The sequence below is a fragment of the Cladophialophora immunda genome (genome assembly GCF_000835495.1).
Source record: "Cladophialophora immunda strain CBS 83496 unplaced genomic scaffold supercont1.1, whole genome shotgun sequence".
Lineage (NCBI taxonomy): Eukaryota > Fungi > Ascomycota > Eurotiomycetes > Chaetothyriales > Herpotrichiellaceae > Cladophialophora > Cladophialophora immunda.
The window spans coordinates 2,180,051-2,194,437 of NW_015622541.1; the positions used below are offsets into that span (position 1 = coordinate 2,180,051).

Here is a 14,387-nt window from a genome sequence, read left to right on the forward strand (position 1 = left end):
AGTTGCCGAAGCTCGATCCAGCCTGGAAAAGGACCGGAAATGGGCCGGGGCTGGAATCACGGTCTTGCCACCCTGTCCTAACCCAGCCGTTGACTTACTGGCAACCCGTTTCACGACAATTCTAAATCACCAACCAGGGGACTGAGGGCAGAAGGGAACATTCATAAATGGAAGATGAAGTGCATCTACAAAGAGCTCCAGCCATGTCGAGTGCTGCATGCCGTGGTCCCCCAGCAGCCGGAACACGAGTGAAAGGGAAGGAACGGATTTGCTCTCGAAGCCTTGTGAGACTCAAGGAAGTCGAGGGAAAAAGGCACAAGTGACTCAATCCTGTCCCAAGATCTCCCACACAACTCCTCCCAACCACTCCCGAGACACTTCCTTCCAATACCATCAATATTCAGCTGGTTTTCTGTCCCCCTATCCCCTGCTCAAGATACATCCATTGCATTTCAGCACATTAAAGCCCCTTCTCATCCTCCCCAAAGTCCTACCCTCTACCCCCTATTCCGACAACCCATCTCAAGCATATACGTCGCGACTTTAGAACCTGCCTACTCCCCCACAGGCCGACGTCTATAGAAGATGGAAGATCAGAAATTCCCTAGATCATCAGGCAGTCCGCTCGCCCTCTCTTTCGCCGTGGTGAAACGCGGACGTTCTCTCACGGGGAGACAACATTCTGAATACACCTTCCTCAACTTTGCGCTTTCTTGAGATTTCTGTTCCATGAGTCACAACGGCTCTCAGATCGTATGCTGGGTGTTTCATGTAGTGTATTTATATCGTTGGATCAATCAGCAATCAGCAAATCGCGAAAGAGCTAGAGTGCGGGTTTTGCTGGATTCGTCTCGCGTTGCTTCATCTAGTCATCGTGGAAACGCCGTCTATATATCGTCATTCGCTGGGGTATCATGTCTAAAATGTCTAAGAGTCCATCCCTGTTCCGTCGAAAATCTTTCCAGTGTCCCCAGCAACAGCATGGCGCATCTAGTCATGCAGCGGCATTGATCAGTAAAGCCCTGTTTTCACCCACGACTCCTTCTCCATACGCCCATGGCCACGGAGCAATTCCTTTCCGGAGAAGCCAGGTCTTTGAGAAAGCCACCGCAAGTCCATAACAAGCCCGTAATCCACGATGAGCAATTCGCTTACTTCCGTCCTTGTCCCTGCCCCCGGCTTTGGCCCTGTCCTTGGGTTCTCCTGGGTCGACCCTTGGTGCCTGCCTTGGTCTTCTCCTCGTATAATTTGTCGGCTCCAAAGCACGCGTCGCTTAGCCTCAGATAGCTCACAACACCCATGTCCACCACCGCAAGCAACACGTTCCGTCGTCCATGTTTGAGCCTCGCCTCTAGCCTGCCCGCCTGCGCTTTGGAAAGAGAATCCTCAGGCTGACTGTCGAGGAGAGGGCCGATTTCTGACAACGACGGAATTGACGGCGTCGACCGTGCATCGACCACGCAGATTCGATAGTCCTCTGGAGGCGGAGAGGTCTTCTTGTAGGTGGCGGAGACGTTGGGTTTCCAGACGTGAAAGTGGATGCGGTAAGGGGCTTGGGGCGCCCGGGGTCTCGGAGAGGACACAGAATCCGAGAGCTCAGTTGTGTTGGCGCTAGAGGGCTCGTGGTACGGGATCAACGCCAACGCACGGAATATATCAGCGTAGTTCCTGTACAGGCCCGGAGCGACCAGGGGCCCCAGTGAAGAACAGTACGATCCTTGATGAGGTTGGAAGAGCCACGATACCAATTTGTGGACCAGAGATGCGACTGTCCCTGGAGATTGAGATCTGCCGGATGCTGGTGTTGACGGTGCAAGCGGTGAAATGAGGGGGCTGAGGCCATGGTGGCCGTGCCCGTTCGCTTGAGGGAGATCTGTATCGTTCCAAGTTGGCGCCCGTTGGACAATGTATCCCGCTCTCTTGAGCCCTGAGTAAACCGTATATCGCTCCAAGGTCAAGCCATCTTTGCCGATGAAGCTGGCGTAGGCGCCTTGAAGACTCATTGGGAGTTCGCCTAGGGAAGGTTCCACACTTGGATTCGTTGCAACATCAACCTCCTTCTCTGGTTCAAGAGTCCGCGGCTCTTGAGCATCAGGATCTTCTTCCGAGGCGGGAATGCTGTAGGCTCTATCCTCACTCCCACTTGGTGTACCATCGCCATCCTCAGTCTTGACATCTGGCCATCGGATATCGAGATTTCCTCTTTCTAGCAGAAACAGAGCCTCTTCAGGCAACAGCCAAACCCAATTATTCCTGTCTGCTTGGCCCATCACCTTCAAGTGCGGGCTCTTGAATTTGTACACCACCACGCACCGGCCATGTCTCCCTTCTGACCCGTCGCCGTCCCATCTCCAGTCGTCTTCGTTTGGGAGATACTGTCCCACGACGTGGTTCTTGCCCGTTTGTATGCGCACCGCGCTGAGGGCGGTGTGCATTGCCAGGCGAGAAGCATCGAGGGCCGAGGCCTGCGATCGCGTGGGATTCGGTTCGAAGTCCTTTGTACCGCGCTTGGGGACTATGGCTTGCCCGGTCTTTGACGAGGACGTCAACTGGCTGAGGAAGCGGAAATCTTGGGTTTCGTCTTCGAGGTCGTCGGGACCAGACACGGAGGTTGGAGGGATGACATCCTCATCCGCGTCCGCCATGGTGCGGAGGGTGTACGGTCCCCGTACGTTACTCGGAGATTCACAGATTGCGGACTTTCTACCTGGAATCACGATGCAGATTCATGGGCTGAAGGGCTGAGCTGAAGCACGTCACAAAAACACGAGTCATTTACCCGCAGCGTCGCGAGTCAAGCGGCGATGGCCTTGGCGAGAACGAGCAGCTTTCTCTCGCTTTTCTCTATCATGTACGAGGTAGCTCCCTTCACAGCTTTCGCCTTCGATGTTTGCACGATCGATTATTGATCGATCTATCAGGAGTTGTATTTCCTATGTGCCTCGAAAGTCAAGAAACCCGTTGCGATGGCTATCTCTGTCCCAGGAGCATTCCCTCTGTGCAAGAGCCTCCCGACCGCTGAATGTGGGCCGCGGAACTGATGGTGCTACGGGAATCTGGATTCCTTGAGAATTCTAGCCTCGAAGTATGAGTGCTGCCAGTATTTTCTAGATCTACTTATAGGAGCAGGTTATTCCGAAGTCTCTTTCGTCGTCCAAAACTTCAACGTCGGAGCTCGTGTCTCGAAAGGGAAATTAGCGGCGAATGATACTCCAAATCGCCCTACCTACGACTCTTCAGACATGTCAGGGCATATAAACATGCACCTACCCCGTGAACATGGAGTTCCCCAGTCTCCAGATCTTCCCACTGCTCTGTCGCATCATGGCGGTGTCCGACCAACATCGGGTTACTCATATTGTTCTGTTTCGTTATCACCCCTCAGTGCCATGGACCGAACTGGAGCACCACTTCGCCGACTTGGCCAAACTGAAATCAACATGTCTCAAGCCCGCTGTTACAGGGAAACCATATATGTTGTCGATGTCCATGGGCAAAAACACCAGCTGGGAAAATTTCGGAAAGGGAATGACGCACTGTATCGTCCTGGAATTTGCCAGTCTCGAGGACAGAGACTTTTATTTGCTGGAGGACCCAGTGCATCGCGCTTTTAGCGTAAATGCTGCCCCTTTGATCGAGGACTCGGTGGTTGTTGGTAGGTCCATACGAACTTCCTTCATGGACTAATGGGTCTATATTGACATTTTGCCCTATCGAAGATTTCGTGGACGGATCATTACTCGGCCCTTCGCCCCAACCCCAATCGGACAGCGTCAACTACAAGTCATACCGAGGTGCATGTCAATGCGGGTTGATCGACTTCTGCATGAGATCACCCACCGGAAAGCCACCCGCCCATGTCATTTGCCATTGCGACACATGCAAAAAGATCTCTGGAGCACCCTACACATGCAACTACATCATCCCTATCGACGATTTGGTCATCTCTCAGGGCCGTGAACGCCTCAGGGTCTATGAATATCAAGGGGCGAGTGGCAAGAACGTGTCATGTTACTACTGCGACAAGTGCACGAGTCACATCTACCATGTGCAGCAGCGCGATCCAAGCAAAGCGATTGTGCGGACTTTGCTTCTTGAGTGTGGGAACGTCATGGGTGCAAGCGGGGAGATTTTCAGCGAAGGGGCGCTGGGATGGGCTCGAGACTTGCGAGCCGCTCTGCAGACTTGAAGGAGGCCAGGGGGACGCAGTCAAGAAACTCGGGAAAGGCCAGCCCCTATGGCTGCAAACAGAAACGGTCTATGATGGTGCGACTGGCGGCTGCTGTGCGTATACAGAGACATGATCCAGAGCAATGGTATTTGCTGGACTACATTCAGAAAAGATCTCCACGTTTTGGGAGATATTTTCGAGGCCAATTTGCATGGAATCGAATCAAAAGCGTTCTAACTGTAAGTTTACCGCTTACTACATTGACATATCTCCAGAATCTTTTGTTCTAAAGAGGGCAACGCATTCGGAGACTGTGGGATACAATTGTGCCCAGGAATCCATTTGGGCCACCTTCCAACCTCCCCATTGCCACTGGTACTGGGAAAGCTGCTCTTTGCAGTTTACATTCTGCTCGCCCTCTGGTATTCTTCTCGACCCTGGTCCGAAATGACGAAGTGAACAAGTTCAAAGTCACCTCTCTGCCACTCCTGGGCTGACCGCCCGGTACTCACGTCTACACACCCTTTCGCTCAGGTCTTTCAAGACGAAGGCCGCATACTTGCAATCCTCTAGATCAAGATATACCGTGGCGGACAGGCGGGCCCACCAGGCGCCTCGATAGAACAGCAAAAAGAAGAAAGTCCCATATCTTTCCACAAACTCTTTGTTCATGAATTCGATGATGGCCGAGGCGTCTCCTGCGGGCACATCGTATCCAGCCCCCTGCCCAACGGATATGGGCAGTCGAACGTGCGCAAAGAAAACTCGATGCGTCTCCGGGATGTCGAAAGTATCTGTCCCCAGAGTTTCAACCAGGATCTCTTCCGCTTTCTTCGCAAGAGAGGTGCAATATGCTCGAGCAGCTGCTTCGCCGCCACAGACCTCGTTGCGAAAACGAATTGCCTCCTCGATGCAACAGTAAGCGGCTCCGTCAATGGTGCCAAAGTACTCAAACTGCTTTACCATTGGGTTTGTCTCGTCCGAGGTGGGCATCGGGTCATGTATTGTGCTGGTTCGTTGTGGCTGAAACCCATGCGATGTCGGGAGCGTCGTGTGAATCAAGTGCTGGTTCCTTTTCGGCACGAAGAAGGCCGCGACTGACCGGGGCACGAAAAGCCACTTGTGGCAGTTGGTTACCAGGAAATCCGGGTCCAGCTCGGTGAGGTCGAGAGCAATATGGCCCACTCCATGCGCCGCATCTACCAGGCTTAGCACACCTTCTTGACGACACAGCTGCACTAGCCTCTCAAATGGCACCCGCAGCCCAGGCATGCTGACAATCGAGTCGAAGATGCCCAACCGAACTCGTCCTTTCCCAGCTTGCTCACACTTGAGCTTTTCTTCCGTCAATGTCTTGCGGAAGAGCTCTACGATCTTATCGTCGCTCTGAGGCAAATCCAACTCGACTCTCACGCTCTCCGCCGGGGTTGTCTCGACGATATACTCAATGGTCTTCTCCAATGCCCCATAGACGCCAGAGGTATAGACGATCTTGTCTCCTTCCTCCCATCGCAGGTTCTGCAGTACCGTGTTCGTGGCGGTCGTGACATTGGAGCACAGAACCAGTTCGTCGACGGGACAATGAAGCATTTCCGCGAGCAGAGCTCGGCTCTTCCGCAGCAGTCGTGGGTAGGTGTAGCGGATGAACTTGTCGGGTTCCGCCTCTGCTGCTTCTTGATAGTGGCGTAGGGCTTTCTGGACCGTGCTAGGATAGCCGCCAAAGGAACCTACAACAAACTCAACTGTCAGGAGGGGGAAAAATGGTGGACCGGAGGTGTCTCCAGGGCCAAGGGGAAATAGACAATACCGTGATTCAGATTGGTGTAATCCTTTGCGAACAGGAAGTATTTGTCCCTCATCGGTTTGCCAAATTCGGTTCGAGCAAGGTTGTCGTGGGCGCCCTCGCCATTGCAGGCAGCTAAGACTGCCGGCTTCATGGTGAGCTTGTCCATGTTCTCACCCATGTTTAGCATGTTTAGTTTGTTCCAGAGAGGGAGGTTTTGAGGACTAAAAGATCCTATAGATGTTCTTCCTACCTCCTGGAGAGGACAATGTTCGTAACAACCGAAAGCTCGCCTGTGAAGTAGAATATCATGAACAAAGAACCCTGTGCATCTACATAAGAGAAGGCCAGACAGAGAGTCACCAGCGAATAATGTCGAATAGGAACGATGTCATCCTATAATATGACCAATCGTATCCCCAAAAATGCTCTGGGCTATACGCAGTGGGAACGCGTGACTGACCAATACGCACCCTCTGAATACGCAGATGATGAGCTCTCGACCTCCCTGAGAGGAATCGTGCCTCCTCCTCCTGTCGAGTCAGGTGTAGGGCAAAAAAGCATGCAGAACCATTCTGGAGGCCCGGCTGGTCAGGATTTCGGCAAGGAAAGTGAACGAGAGGTTCTCTCCAATCCAAGATATTCGTTGCAGGTCGTTGAACCTCGAGGCGTGCAAAGTAGCAGAGAATGGCTTAATGGACGTAACTCATGGCAGCCCGTTATCTAGGACTCCAAGCACTGCGCAGTCTTTGGGCTCCTGAGATACTATGCATACTAACCGACGTCCGGAGTCTACGATGGGATCAAGAGTACTTGAGATCACCAGCTTCAGCTTTTGAGGATTTCCAGGTATTGGAACTGTATCACCTATATACTCTAGAGACGGAGGATATTCGCCAGCATCATGCAGGATTTAGCGACGTATTTGACTCCCCCAGAATATCGCAAGAGCGTTAGTTACTCTGATGCCCTCGGACCAAAAGATGGAGACTCTCTCCTATTCTTATTCGTACTACGCGAGTAGTCCTCCATCGACACTGTACACGCATCCAGTGACAAAGCTCGCATCATCTGACAGAAGATATGCAATCAACGTTGCCACTTCTCTCGGCTGTCCACGTCGCCTGATGCACGCCGTCGTGGTGGGTTGCTGGTGACCTTGTTGCCGCTCCATTCCTACCAGCATTGGCGTTTCAATGGCCCCTAACCGGTGGGAAAAAGTGACGAGTGAGCGCTGTAGGAAGCGTGGAAGTTAATTGAGGAGAATCAAGCCGAGTACTGACCAGGTGCGACTGCATTCACCCTGATATCAGGACGGTCACGGGCCGCGGTGCGTGTGAGTCCATTCACCGCAAATTTGCTGGCAATGTAGCTACCTTTTCCCGCGACGCCCTGTAATCCACCTGCGCTGCATGCGTTGACCTAAAAGACGCGAAGAGCGGTGTTATCGACGTTGAAAACCTCTCGTGGCCGCACAATAAAAGGGAGATCTGCGGGCACATGGTTGAACTTACAATGCTCGCGCCTGCATTCATGATCCTCAACTGTGCTCGCAGGCAGTTGAAAACGCCTTTCGCGTTGACGTCCATGGTCCTATTCCAGCCCTCGTCCGTCTCCTCGGAGATCGGAACGTGCCCGCCAACCAAGATACCAGCGACGTTGGCAGCGCCATCTAGCCTCCCGTGCTCGGACACTATCTGCTCGATCCACGAATCCACTTGTTTGCCGTCGCGGACATCCACAATCACCGCGGAATGCTTTCTCTCGGTGCCTGGCAGGGCTTTCAGAGCGTCGTCGAGGCCGGCTTGATTCGTGTCGGCAAGCGAAACGATCGCGCCACGCTCGGCCAGCAGCTTTGCGGTTGCGAGACCAATACCACTTGCTCCGCCGGTGATGGCGATCTAGAAGAGTATGGACGGTTAGTGCCTACGATCCGATCTTGATTCATGATTCAAAGGAGAAACGGTTCGCGCTCACCACCTTGTTTTCTAAGCTCGCCATTGTGGAAACGAGGCTAATGTCCGTTGCAGAAATCGGTGACGAGGCTGAACGAGATCTTGAAACTGGGAGGTGTATAGATTAAGAATGGATCTTCTTCTTATTTTATAGGTCGCCTTTGACATTGGGATTCAAGTCCCTCAGATCCCGTGCGAATGAGGCTAGCTCCACGACGGGTGTATAAACCTGGTTTCCGGTTCGGTGCTGATGCAAACCAGTCTGTCCGACGGGTTTCAGTCATAACATCTGCGCCCTCGGATAAGTCAGGATATCAATTCTCATGGTCTCGCTCCATAGATCCGTGCCCAGAGGCATGCCTCAATGAAAAAAAACCAGGAAAGATGCACCTTAAGCAGGTGACACGAAGACTTTGCTTGACATGCTGCATTGCAGCTCTCTTTTTATGCTAGCCTACGGAGACATGAGCAGTGTCAACACCAGCTGCTCCACTTGCTCGAGAGTCTGATTTTCAATGCGAATTCAATAAGACCCCCGTGTCCTCAACCCTGTAGTTTGACGAGACCCACGACGATCAGTTGCTTGTATCACTCTCGACCTCATTTGCTAACGATCAAATCCAATTGGACCGTCATCTCAGGCATATGAAATTCCTCACATCACAGAACTTATCACCGTGGTCGGGCTTCAGCTGACTGTTGCTATTCTTGTAGGACCTCTTTGACCTTGACCTTCACGCTCCATGGACCATCAGGCCCGTATGGAACCATATAGTCTGCACACCACCGGAGGTCGGCGTCCGTGGTCTCGTGGATTTCAAATTCAAACCGGCGAGCGAACAATGCCAACGCCAAGTACAACTCTGAGTAGGCCATGCTGTGAAATTTGGATTAGAAACGCTTCACCCGACGCCTTTGTATCTTGAGAAAGGAAGCAAAAGACCCCCCATAGACTCTAGGACTCACTTCATTCCCAGGCATGCCCTACTTCCCCTGGAGAAGGCAATGGCGTATCTTGAGAGCCGTTCCCCTTTCTCGGCGGCGTCGATCCAGCGATCTGGATTGAACTTCCGAGGTTCCGGGAATATGGAAGGGTTGAGTAAGGTGAATGGATGTGCACTGATCATCGGGGTCTGTTGTTTTGAGCGCTGTCAATACTTTTGTAGCAGTGTGATTGGATTTTTGAGATGCCACTACTCACCCCGGACGGAATGGCGTAGTCTTTATACATAATAGTCTCGCGCGCGACGCGGCCGGATCTCATGGTGGAGCCGAGGGCGAGCCGTAGCGACTCCTGCACAACTGCCGTCTAGAGGAATCGCGTCAGTGGCTTGTGGTATTTCTGTTGGATCACACGACATTCCTGAGTCTCTGGAAATGTATTTTGCCGACTTACCAAGTAGGGCAATTGTTCCAGCTGGGACCAACTGGCCTTGGAAGAGGGCGTCGGCATAAGTGTCTTGAGCTCTTCCCGCAGCTTCAGCAGCACGTCCCGGTTCTTGAGAAGATGATACGACGCGACGGTGAGGGTGTTGGCCGTGGTTTCTGTGCCGGCACCCAAAACAATCACTGCTTCCTGCGCGAGCCGGTCCACGGTTCTCTCCTTGGGTGGGAGGCTGGGATCCACGAGTGCATCGAAGATGGTAGCCCGTCCCTCTCGCTTACTTTGTTGCTGGATGGTCATTTTGGCGGCTCGTAGAAGCTTCTGTTGTAATTTCACGAAGGCGTATGCGGCGGGATCCAGGGACTTCACCAGAGACGACGGTAACTTTTGCGTCAGAGACACCAACAACGGGAAGAAGTAGAACAAGTGTCCAAAGTGGCCGAGTCCGGACAGCCCATCCTTGAGATCATTGTGAGGCCAGTGATCCTCGAGGTACTTTTCGCTAACACCATAGCAGTAGTGGCTGATCACGTCTGCGGTCAGTCCGGCGTAAGCATATTCCAATTTGACCACAGCGCTAGTCTGCTGCGCCTCCACCAGACGGCCAGCGAGGAGGTCGATTTTCTCCTGCATGATGGGCTCCAGGTTGACCACCGAGCGCTTGGAAAAGAACGAGCTGAGGACCGACCGGCGGATGCGGTGGTGTTCGTGCGGAACAGTCGCAATCACAGATACCGGGGCTCCGAACTTGGGGACAAACGTGGGGTCCTTGTCTCGCTTTTTGCTGCTTGGTGCATAGATCTCGTCATAGAAGTCCGGGTCGTTGATGTGAACTTGATGCGGATTGATCCGTACGATAGGACCTGAAGAGCAGGCACTTCAGTACATAATTCTGTCGAGTTCATTGAAGAGACAAGCCACTCCACGAACCGTATTTCTCGTGCATCCGTTCGATCTCAAAAACATACTTGCCACCTTTGATCACATCGTAGTAGAATTCCAGAATATACGAAGCGGCCGCCAGCTTCGGCCCGGGGATATGGCGTATTGGGTGAAGAAATAGTCGGTAAAAAGTTGTGAGAAGACCGTATACTGAAACAAGAGCCACCAACAGCGCTGCAAGAGTTGTATGATCCATCTCCCGGGCCGCTGCAACGGCGAACTGTAGTAGATTTCCCATACCGGTGGCGAGAACTAGATGACCAGACCCTACGGTGTCGTTTTGCCCAAATCGAATCAGGCCGTGATAAACACAGAATTTTGGGTATCTTCTTCTTTTCTGAAGCTCATCCTGCTAATATAGATCATTACTGTGGAGATAGCTCCTCAAAACCGCAATGGCAAATCGGATGCTTGCTCGTTCAAGTCCGTCTGTGGAGGGACGGCCTGCCAAGAGTCCTGGTACCGGCATGAAATCATTTCAAAAGGAGACGGAGATGCATTTGCCAAACGAAAGCGAATCTCCATACTCCATACATGAGTTTTCCGGGTCGAAAAGAGCCGCATAATCCGAGGTCTGGGGATATTTGTGCCTTCTCCGAGAGGCCTGATGATCTGATGATGTATATATGCAAAAACCTCCAGGTCTGCACGAACGAAGTATTAGTACGCAGGTAGTTCTGCCGTCCCACGCTGTTGTACCCGCCGCTCCTTGTTGTTCTTCGCTGTTGTTTTATATTTCTTGTGAACCTACCTCAACAACGCAACCAAGTATCTGGAAGCGAACAATGTCACTCGAATCTCTAAATGGGAAGGTAATCGCCATCACTGGCGGTTCATCTGGCATTGGACTTGGGGTGGTCACAAAGCTCCTCAAGATTGGAGCCAAAGTAGCCATCGCGGATCTGAATCGTCCAACTGCGGAGGTTCTGGACAGCTTTGGCAAGGCTGACGTCGACTACAAGTTTACAACACTGGATGTATCTGAACGGGAGGCCGTCCACCAGTGGGTCGAGTCAGTCGTCCGAACTTTCGGCCGTCTCGACGGCATGGTTCCCAACGCCGCGATTTGTCCAGACGAGGAAAACTATTGGGGGGATAAACTCATTCAGCAAATGATCGGCGTCAATATCATGGGAGTCTGGCATTGTGCCACCGAAGCCTACATGCAGTTCCAGAAGCAAAACGGTCCTGGCGTGATTGTTGCCACCACCAGCTGTCAAGGCATGCGGGGAGGTCCCAATGTCCCCGGCTACACAGCCACTAAGCACGCCGTCATCGGGCTGGTGAGGGCATTGGCGGTGGACTGGGCACCTCAAGGAGTGAGAATAAACGCAGTCGCTCCAGGTAAGAGCTCTTTAGCCTGTTCTACCTTGCTCTTTGCCTGGGATTCTAACCGGCAGTTCGTGTACCGCAGGAGTCATCGACACTCCACTCCAAAAAGCGAGATCAACTGATCCAGAGCAGCTTGCGTACTTCATGTCAAAGGTACCACTGCGTCGAGTAGGAAAGGCCGACGAAGTTGCGGATAGTTTTCTTTTCCTCCTGTCGGACACTTCCACCTACGTGACTGGAACGGTACTATCCTGCGACGGAGGACTGACAATCTAGATGAAGAAGTCACACTGAACAAAGGTTACAATCAAAATGTTCTTGGGTTCAGGCCCGCAGCTGTCGTCACCGACTTCTTTCCAGCACCGTGCAGATGCTTGAACGTGAGATCCAAATGCTTCTGTGTTTCCACTCTGACTGTCCTGGTAAATACTCGAGATCAACAGGGAAATAAGAGCTCTCGTTCACAGGCCTGCACAGAAAGATAAATTGCTCGGTAATATGCCTCTGGACTCGAGCCACTCGACGCGTTCAATCTCTCTGGTACCTTTCGCGGTCAACATTATACCACAAGTCATTGGTGAGACTGGGTCTAAGGAATTCAATGGTTCGTAGCACGGATCGGTGAACGGCTTCTCCACAATATAACATGAGATCTAATTCAAAGCGTTATGTAACGAATAGAAGGTCGTGAAGACAGGTACATTCAAGTCGAACCGTCAGATAATTGCACCGCGATCTTGCCATATCTCGCACGTCGAATAACCTGGCGACCATCGCAAGAAGAAATGCGATGGAGCTTTCGTAGAAATGAGCTGCCCAATAGGAACACCAAGTTTTATCCGGCCGGTCCGATATGGTTAGTGCGAAGAGACATCCGGACGCTTTGGGAATTCGGGCTGATCATTCGCTTCTCGCACTGCGTCCCGTAGCATCATGCCCATCTATTGGTCCAGTCGGCCTCCCTGATAGTTATGTTTTGCATGGGGCCAGAAGCAGGAGATCCGATTTGCAACATAGGAAAATACTCATTTTCTACCACGGCTGAGGGTGGCACATCATTAAGTGCTACCAGGATTCGAGTGGATCTTTGAGCATTACTTATGCAACAAGGGCGGAAGGAGTTGAGGATGATGGCTTAGCACTTGGCCGGAATGCTGTCAACTGTCCTGTTGACACTCTCCACGCGTCAAAGTATTGCAACATGGGATGCTGGAAGGTCTCACCCCAGCCAGGTAGCATTAATTCATGATTTGCAATGGCTATATTCAATATTTCAAAGCATCCCCCGCTGACCCCAGGGGACTCCTGACAAATCCCGATGCCTTCTGACATATGATCCGGCCGGGTGAACAAAGGCTGAAAGTTATATGAACCACATCTTGAAGTGTCCTATTTCCAGATCAAGTGTAAGAAGACGTCGAAACAAGATTGGAAATTCGTTCATCGTCACGCCCATTCTGGCACACCGACTCCTCATTTCGTCCCAGGCAGATACCACGATAGCGCGACAATGTCGGGCTCAACACCAGTCAAGATAGTCTATGGCTCCGAACCCCTGGCAAATGGGCCCCCTTTCGACAACCATGCCTATCTGGCCGAAGTATACGAAATTCTCCAAAAGCATGAGGTCACCGAAATCGATAGTTCCCAAATCTACGGAGAAAGTGAAGCAATGTTAGGTGCCACCAAAGCTGGAGAGACTTTCACTCTGGACACCAAATGGCTGGGTGGCGGTCAGCCCGGGTGGGCCACGAAAGAGAACATCGTGAATTCAGCAAAGGAGAGTCTCAAGAAACTGGGCGTGGAGCAAGTCGACATCTTCTACATCCACCTTCCAGATCCTCAGACGCCCATCGCCGACACGCTTGCTGGTGTGCAAGAGGTGTATCAACTCGGCCTGTTCAAGCGATTCGGCCTTTGCAACTACGTGCCGGACGATGTACGACAGATCTACAATCACTGCAAGGAGATGGACTACGTGCTCCCCACGGTGTACCAGGGGATCTACTCGGCGGTGGCCCGCCGCTCGGAGACTGCTCTCTTCCCCACCCTCAAGGAACTGGGCATCTTGTTCTACGCCTACAGTCCGCTGGCGGGCGGATTTCTGGCCAAGACACCCGAGGAAGTCGCCAGGGGAGCCGGTCGCTTCAACGACGCAGCGTATGGTGGCATGTACAAGCAGTGGTTTGTGAAGCCCGCGTACCTGGAAGCGCTGAAGGAGTGGGGGGCCATCGCCAGCGAAGAGGGCTGTTCACGCGTCGAGCTGGGATACCGCTGGGTGGTGTACCATTCGCCCTTGGCGCAAACCGCGAGGAATGGCATGATTGTGGGTGCGAGAAGCAAAGAGCAGCTGGAGCAGGCACTTGGCGGCATCGCCAAGGGCAGGGTGTCCGACAAGGCGTGCGAGGCTATCGATGGCATCTGGGAGAAGGTCCAGAACGATGCGCCGTAGATTGGACCGCGTTCTTCTTCTCGTAGACTCCATATAGGATCCATGAAAAGCGTGGAGTCAGATCCGAAACCGACCCACTTTCCCAATTACATATTTGGAGGGTCTCTCTTTTCCTCTCGCTTGAAGATGGCATTGTAGCAAATATAAGTTGCCTAAGCAGCCGTGAGAAATCAGAAGAATGGATGCTAGGTTGGCGAATGACACCGACGTGGACAGAGATCAGCTCGAATGAGTTCATGTCTCCATCGTGGACACCCTTATCGCCTAATGTTCAAAAGCTTGTGAGCATTTTCACCTTCGCGACCGGCCCAAGGGCTTGATGAACTAAAGTCTCACAGGTCCCCCCTAAAACCCCAGGTTCGACCCTG

The 14,387-nt window shown here is 52.4% G+C and overlaps 7 protein-coding genes across 7 annotated transcripts; 4 read left to right on the plus strand and 3 right to left on the minus strand.

Moving 5' to 3' along the window:
• Positions 1–217: 217 nt before the first annotated feature.
• PV07_00650 (uncharacterized protein) lies at positions 218–547 on the plus strand (the record flags this gene model as incomplete). Its single annotated transcript, XM_016387119.1, has 1 exon — positions 218–547. The coding sequence occupies one exon, from the start codon at positions 218–220 to the stop codon at positions 545–547; it is 330 nt and encodes a 109-aa protein (XP_016254047.1).
• Positions 548–764: 217 nt separating this feature from the next.
• On the minus strand, positions 765–2,707 carry PV07_00651 (uncharacterized protein). The gene has a single exon (XM_016387120.1). The coding sequence runs from the start codon at positions 2,643–2,645 to the stop codon at positions 1,152–1,154; it is 1,494 nt and encodes a 497-aa protein (XP_016254048.1). The 5' UTR covers positions 2,646–2,707; the 3' UTR covers positions 765–1,151.
• A 45-nt stretch (positions 2,708–2,752) lies between these two features.
• On the plus strand, positions 2,753–4,446 carry PV07_00652 (uncharacterized protein). Its single transcript, XM_016387121.1, has 2 exons — positions 2,753–3,655; positions 3,720–4,446. The coding sequence occupies exons 1-2, from the start codon at positions 3,280–3,282 to the stop codon at positions 4,187–4,189; spliced, it is 846 nt and encodes a 281-aa protein (XP_016254049.1). The 5' UTR covers positions 2,753–3,279; the 3' UTR covers positions 4,190–4,446.
• Positions 4,447–4,642: 196 nt separating this feature from the next.
• Positions 4,643–7,955, minus strand: PV07_00653 (uncharacterized protein; the record flags this gene model as incomplete). Its single annotated transcript, XM_016387122.1, has 4 exons — positions 4,643–5,898; positions 5,979–6,126; positions 7,469–7,855; positions 7,932–7,955. The coding sequence occupies 4 exons, from the start codon at positions 7,953–7,955 to the stop codon at positions 4,643–4,645; spliced, it is 1,815 nt and encodes a 604-aa protein (XP_016254050.1).
• A 656-nt stretch (positions 7,956–8,611) lies between these two features.
• On the minus strand, positions 8,612–10,473 carry PV07_00654 (uncharacterized protein; the record flags this gene model as incomplete). Its single annotated transcript, XM_016387123.1, has 5 exons — positions 8,612–8,786; positions 8,876–9,042; positions 9,111–9,218; positions 9,306–10,156; positions 10,224–10,473. 5 exons carry the CDS (start codon positions 10,471–10,473, stop codon positions 8,612–8,614), a joined length of 1,551 nt encoding a protein of 516 aa, XP_016254051.1.
• A 547-nt stretch (positions 10,474–11,020) lies between these two features.
• Positions 11,021–11,843, plus strand: PV07_00655 (uncharacterized protein; the record flags this gene model as incomplete). Its single annotated transcript, XM_016387124.1, has 2 exons — positions 11,021–11,579; positions 11,650–11,843. 2 exons carry the CDS (start codon positions 11,021–11,023, stop codon positions 11,841–11,843), a joined length of 753 nt encoding a protein of 250 aa, XP_016254052.1.
• Positions 11,844–13,077: 1,234 nt separating this feature from the next.
• Positions 13,078–14,019, plus strand: PV07_00656 (uncharacterized protein; the record flags this gene model as incomplete). The annotated part of the gene is made up of 1 exon (XM_016387125.1): positions 13,078–14,019. One exon carries the CDS (start codon positions 13,078–13,080, stop codon positions 14,017–14,019), a length of 942 nt encoding a protein of 313 aa, XP_016254053.1.
• Between the last annotated feature and the right edge of the window lie 368 nt (positions 14,020–14,387).

Excerpts from the sequence above, each read along its gene's own strand:
- PV07_00651 (XM_016387120.1), bottom strand. The coding sequence starts at position 2,645 with ATGGCGGACGCGGATGAGGATGTCATCCCTCCAACCTCCGTGTCTGGT.
- PV07_00652 (XM_016387121.1), top strand. The coding sequence starts at position 3,280 with ATGGAGTTCCCCAGTCTCCAGATCTTCCCACTGCTCTGTCGCATCATG. Across the intron at positions 3,656-3,719 it reads CGAGGACTCGGTGGTTGTTG|ATTTCGTGGACGGATCATTA; the intron begins GTAGGTCCATAC and ends GCCCTATCGAAG.